Source organism: Eubalaena glacialis, chromosome 18 (assembly GCF_028564815.1).
Source record: "Eubalaena glacialis isolate mEubGla1 chromosome 18, mEubGla1.1.hap2.+ XY, whole genome shotgun sequence".
In the NCBI taxonomy this organism is placed as follows: domain Eukaryota; kingdom Metazoa; phylum Chordata; class Mammalia; order Artiodactyla; family Balaenidae; genus Eubalaena; species Eubalaena glacialis.
In genome coordinates, this window is record NC_083733.1 from 52,090,655 (window position 1) to 52,097,244 (window position 6,590).

The window sequence follows — 6,590 nt, forward strand, 5'->3', positions numbered from 1 at the left end:
CCTTCATGTAATGGGTTAGCTTTGTTCTTTATGCTCCACTGACATGAACATTATAAGCAGATCTGGTTGTTTAATGAAAACATGGGTAAAGATAGGATCATATATATTTTTTTAGAACTCCTTAGAAACATCAGTCAAACTAGAACTTCTCTCCCACCCTACTCCAATAGATAGTTAGGAAACCAAGGACCCAGAGGAGTTAACTCTCTTGATCTAGGTATAAGCTTAGCCAAAATTTACTCTTTGGCTTCTGAGTTTTCCTTAAGGATAATGTTAGAAACATAAACTTGTGGTGAGTTTGGTCCTATGGTGCTTTTTCTTTTCTTTCTTTTTTGGGGGCTGGGAGATCAGGCTGGGGATAATGAGAGAGTGGCCCACTCCTATTTTATACTCTGCTTCTAAGGAGGTTAAGCCACCATGGTGAGTGAGACAGGTTGCCTTTCATTTGAGTCTGTGTTTCTTCAGAGAGGGTTCAGAGACGACAAGGTATCTGAAATGACTCAGCATGGTACTGTCTCTCTCCCTTTCCCCTTTTATTTTCTCCTTTCCTTCCTGCTACTTCTCTATCTCCTTCTCCCTTTTCCCTCTCTCTTTCCCTTTCTTTCTCGCTTTCTTTTTTTACCTTTCAGAAAATCACAGCTTTTGAACCCTAAAAGGTCTGGATTGATCATACAGCTTTCTGAAAGGTTAAAAAAAAAAAAAAAAAAAAAACAGGGCATGTGAAGGTTGGCATTGGTGGGGGACAGACATCAGGATCATCTTCAGCTTATTTCTTTCTGCATCAACTTATACCATGCCATTTGTATTCTAATTTAATAACATTGTACAAATGGTTTGGTGTTGTATACGCAGATAAAATTAAGTTTTTAACATAGGCAGTGTGTATTTCTAACAGGCAGGGTGAGAATCAGCAGTAAAAATCAGGTACGTGGTAGCAACTAGTCCTGAGGAAAAGAGAAGCCCTTGGCTCTGTGTACAGTCATTTGGTTTAGGATTAATCTCACTGGAAAGCTAGAGGCTCCTTGAGATTTTTATTGCTTTCTCCCTAGTTGCCTTTAAAAACATTTCCCAGGCAGCGCTCTGATTTTCAGAACTTATTTCAGATTTAAATGTTGTCCTTTTGAAATGAATTTCCAAATCATTGCTTTCTCCTGACATGAAACTGTGGAGAAGAGAAATGTTATTTTACCGCCTGGATATTTTATTGCTTAGTAAAGATATCAGAGACTCGGGAATTTTATTTATCTTCTTCCAAAATATGTTGTCAGTTGTATTTGATGAGTTTGACTACTATGTTGAAGGCTTAATTTTTTTTTTTAATTATTAGGACAGCACCAAAGGTAGTAGGGTGTGCCTGTATATTAGCAGGGGGCCTTCTTGCTAGGACGAGCCCACAGCACCACTGCTTTAACCTCTACTAACTGGAAAATACAGTTAACAAATAATGAGCTACTGCTGGGTGTGTAAGTTATAAAAAGTGTTTCCTGGAAATCAGTGAAACGAATTTATACATGAAAGTAAGAGGAGGATATATTTAAAGGTTATGAAAAATATATTTAAAGCAAATTTAAAAGAAATACTTATTAATAAACCCCAATAGTTTGGAACATGAGCTAATTTTTTTTTTCCTTTTTAGAAAGACAACAAAGTTGCTGCATAGTCTGCAAACAAGTCTTTGAAAATAGATGGATTTTTAGCTCTTCGTGGTCCTGAGAATTGGTTTCAGTCTTTGAGAAGAATGAAAAAGTGAATTTGCTGTATATTTGTCACCAGCACTGGGTTTTTGTTTGTTTGTTTGTTTGTGTTTCTGCTTAATTTCAAAGATACAATACAGTTAATTTTGGGGGTGGGAGGGAAGGCTCATCTTAATAAATGAGCATTAAATATATTTGGAATAGCAGAAGGTTAAGTAATTTCTTATGTATAGTTAAACTAAAGCAGTACTCCAGTGGAACTTATAAGTATTTTTTCATCACTGAAAGGATTTTTCTTATCACTAAATTGTATTTGGCAATTATTGTGAGTTGCCTGCAGATAGGGCCGTGATACTGTTTTGAGCCACAGAAGGAAGGGTCTGTGTGTCTATGTGTCTGTGTGTCTGTCTGTATCTTTCTTTTTCTTTCTTTCTTTCTTTCTTTTTTTGGAAATCCTGTAATAACCCTTCTGAGGTAGCTTATTTCGCCAATTAGGGTGCTGGATGGTAGAGAATTTTGTCAGTCAACTATGTACACACAGTAAATACTGTTTCTTAGGCAAAGGTAACTTTTTTATATAGTTGTAAAATTCCATTATATTCCATTGCCAAAGAAACATTAAGAACTTTGTATAGCTGTATAAAAAGCAACTAATTTTTTAAAGAATAAACATTTTAAAGTCAGCAAACATACTGTGTCCTTGCAGAAGTTGATGTGCTGAGGAGCAGAGGTATGGGTGGGTCTTTTTTTCATAGCTTTTCAGGCTTAAGATTGTTGATTTTGATTTTTTTTTTTTAAATGTTTGGAACGTAAATGAAGATTTGATACATTCTTTCATTATCTAAAAAGGGTAAATTACTTATGCTCATTGTAAGAACTTTATTTTGTAGCAAATGGCATATCACAGGATTTATCCACATAATAGATATTTTCAGTATACAAATGTAAATAATCATAGATAAGAATGTATTTAGCTGTATTTTCAAATAAGTAACCCCCCCCCTTTTTTAAGACAATAAAACTAGGTGTCAATTAACCTGTTCTTCCTGATATGCCTGGAATTTTGTTGTGATACCTTGACTCTTTCCATTATATTTCAAGAGGATTCAGAGTGTTAGAAATTATTTTGGCAACCTATAAGATATCATAACACTGGTCCTTAGGCCTGTGACCCACAAATGACTCAGTATAGAGTTCATTGCTAAAATTATTAGTAAATCTTTTTGATATTTTAAGCTATGGTGGAAAAAAAAATCTGGCCACTTTGTGTTTTTATGAAGGCCGTGGAATAAAGGGATCCAAAGTTTAAGTACTTTTATCTATTTTGATATTTGTTAACTTTCTCCTTAAAATATTCAGTAGTGATAAAGATATGGAAAACTGCACTGTAGGACAATTGGAGTATATAAAGGTGGTTGAGATTTTTAATTTTAATTTTAATTTTATATCTTTTGTGTAGCTCTACAAGAAAATGTTTTGTAATTTGGTTTCATTATTAAGGTCCAGTACTTGGCAGCCATAGTTTAGATAATATTGTTTAATACTGTTTGCTTGCATTTTAACAACAAAATCTTTTGGAGGACCCACAAATCATGGCATTGAACACATTTCTGAGGCATTCTGAACATCAAAGCAAGTGCTATGGCAATGCCTGTGTAGACTATTTGAGATGTCCTGGGCTGGTTTGAAAAAAAAAAAAAAAACTGTGAATACCAGTTCTACATGCTCTGAAAGTATGAATTCATGCATTTTCCAAGCCCTCTGGGTCATTGACTAGGGCATTTGGTACCCCAGTAATAACCGGCAGCATGACATACCTGCAGTGCACCTTACAGTATTAAAAAGGTTTTCATTCTAAGACAGAATAAAACTGTTCAATAAAAAATGTTCGTCAAAGTTCTTTCTCTTTAAACACTAATATTTTCTTACAGTAGAAAGAAGTATAGTGAAGGGCATCTTTAACATGTAAGAATGGAATTATGGTCATGTTTATATTCCCTAAAATAGCTAAATTAATTTGTTTTCCTAGGATTTATACAGTGTTGTGTTTAAAGCTGGAAGACCTTTCTCCCCCTCCTAGAGTACAGACAGCTCCTGAGTTACAATCCATGACGTGAGGAGACTAAGCCAACCAGGCACAGGCCAAGCTGGAAACCTTAGGCTAGAATGCACCCTCTGTGGGCAAGCAGGTGCAAAAGACGAAAAAGGGAAGGGCTGATTCCGCTGCAACTTGTCTTTGGATAGACCATTTCTCCTTCCAAAAGCACGACTTAATGTGAGGGGTAGGGAGAGTGGTCAGGAATGTTAATTCAGCTCAATGGATCTTAATCAGGGGTGAACTGACATCCGGGGAGCATTTAGGAATGAGAAAGCAGGTGTTTTGGTTATCACAATGACTCGGGACCACCACTGGCATTTAAGAGTAAGGGCCAGGATGGTAAATGTTCTGTGCTATGCTAGACGGTGCCATAATTGATTATCCAGCCCAAAGTGCAGCAGTGACCCTTCGACTTTGAGAAATACTGACTAAAGTCCCTCTACATGGAAAGACAATGAGTGGGGAATTAATTTTTCCCCAAAAATTTTTAATAAAACTTTACTAAAGAATCTTTACATGGTATATAAAAGGAAAAGGACCTTAGTTGCAGGAGTACTGTCAACATTTTGGAAACTCATTATCACATAGGAATTACCATTTCATCCTGTTCTCTGTCAGTAGTTCATAAATCTCATACCAGAATCACCTGAGGAGCATTTTTTTAAAGTACAAATTCCCATGCCCCACACTTGGAGAGTCTGATTCTGAAGTTCTGCAGTGAAACCTGGGAATCTGCCTAAGTCCCACAGGTAGTTCTGATCAGCCAGGTTTAGAAAGCCAATTTTAAAACATCACAGCTGACTCATCTAATCTAGCCCCCCTCCTTGTAAGGGCCTTGGTGATGTTTCCATGTAGAACTATTTTATCATTTCTCTGTCCTTCCAAATTCAGTATATCTAAATTGTGACTCCAGCATGAAGAGTGGGAAAGAACTAAATGGAACAGGGGAGCATTTCTGCAGGACAGAATCTAAGGGGAAACAGGAAAATTGAGACTTGTTTCCTCCAGGGTTAGGCTGCTTTGAGTACCGAGGCTCCGTTCCTAGCATATAGGAAATGAGCGTGTGTTGTTTCTGTGTCTCAATTTTACATGGCTTTTGTCCCTGTCTCCATGGGTTGTCTGCCTGAAAGAAAAGCTACTCTTTCTGCACAGCCCTGTGGTAATAGCTCACATCTAATCATGTCTGGATTCATTGTTACAGGATCCCCCTGCCCTATTAGTTCAGAGACTATAAGCTGGTTTAAGTAGTGACAGTGGGGAGAGTGTCACAGAATAAAGTAATGAAGGTGAGTGAGCTCTTAGAGGAGCTCAGATGTCAACCAGTTTGCTTAGTTTACCTACCTTGACTGTGATTTTAAAAGATGACAGGGCTTCCCTGGTGGCGCAGTGGTTGAGAATCTGCCTGCCAATGCAGGGGACATGGGGTCGAGCCCTGGTCTGGGAAGATCCCACATGCTGCGGAGCAACTAGGCCCGTGCGCCACAGCTACTGAGCCTGCGCGTCTGGAGCCTGTGCTCCGCAACAAACGAGGCCGCGATAGTGAGAGGCCCGCGCACCGCGATGAAGAGTGGCCCCCGCTTGCCGCAGCTAGAGAAAGCCCTCGCACAGAAACGAAGACCCAACACAGCCAAAAAAATAAAAATTAATTAATTTTTTTTAAAAAAGGGGCTTCCTTGCTGGCGCAGTCGTTGAGAATCTGCCTGCCAATGCAGGGGACACGGGTTCGAGCCCTGGTCTGGGAAGATCCCACATGCCGCGGAGCGACTAAGCCCGTGAGCCACAACTACTGAGCCTGCGCGTCTGGAGCCTGTGCTCCGCAACAAGAGAGGCCGCGATAGTGAGAGGCCCGCGCACCGCGATGAAGAGTGACCCCCGCTTGCCGCAGCTAGAGGAAGCTGTGGCACAGAAACGAAGACCCAACACAGACAAAAAATAAATAATTAATTAATTAAAAACTTAAAAAAAAAATGACAAGTATGAGTACAATCGGAATCAAACTTAAGGAAGTAAAGTAGCACCGTTAATCTCTGAATCTGGGTGTGCTTAATGGGGATTTGCTCAGAGCAGGCTGCCTTAGCTTCTCCCAATATAGAGACACTGGGACAACTTCTTGGCATAGGAGCTAGTCAGGTGAGGGAAGTAAGGGAGAGTGTAGCTTTGAGCAGCAGAGACTTGGAGGCCAGCAGCAGCCAGCCAGTCAGCTAGTGTGTACACTGGGAAGCTAAAGATGCAGGTCCCAGGCCCTGCTCTTGTGGGGGTCAAACCAGCCTCCTGAGGAGGAGTGACGCAGTTTTTATGCTGTTCTTCAAAGCCAGGGTTAGTAAAAGCGAGCTTGTGGTTTTTGAGACAGTTTGAAATCTGGCTCCAAGAGCACATGATGAGACTATGAATCTAATGTGGTTTCTGTTCTCAGTGATGGTGCCAAGCTGTGCCCGTTATATGGGTGTTCTTTAAATTCCAGTTCGGTTCGTATTTTAACAGACTTGGCTGACTGATAAAATGTTTTCAGGTTTAGCTCATAAACATATCAAAATCAACCTGAATCTGATTCTAGTTCATAATGTTGATTTTTAGGGAAATGCTTTAAAATGCACTGGTGTCTGTATTGTGGTTTATAAAGAAACAAAGCAGCTCTGTGAGGCCAAAGCACATTTCAGTTTAATAATAAGGCTTTCACAGAGTGACTCATAGTTTAGGTGCACAGAAACAACTGAGAGCGGCCAGCAAGGAGCTCATGGCCCAGAAAATCTTGCCTTTGCCTCTAAACTTGAAGAGCAGCCTGGGAGTGGAAGAGCGGA

General features: G+C 39.6%; 1 protein-coding gene across 4 annotated transcripts in view; it reads left to right on the plus strand.

Annotated features, from left to right (window-relative positions):
* Positions 1–2,766, plus strand: part of LSM14A (LSM14A mRNA processing body assembly factor) — a 49,866-nt gene extending 47,100 nt beyond the window's left edge. Inside the window, exon 10 of one of the 4 annotated variants that reach the window (XM_061172776.1) lies at positions 1,637–2,766. In XM_061172776.1, coding sequence (XP_061028759.1) covers positions 1,637–1,679 — 43 coding nt within the window. In that variant the 3' untranslated portion in view covers positions 1,680–2,766. The remainder of the gene's footprint in view (positions 1–1,636) is intronic. The other 3 variants (XM_061172777.1, XM_061172774.1, XM_061172775.1) reach the window with 3 other exon arrangements.
* The last annotated feature ends 3,824 nt before the right edge of the window (positions 2,767–6,590 follow it).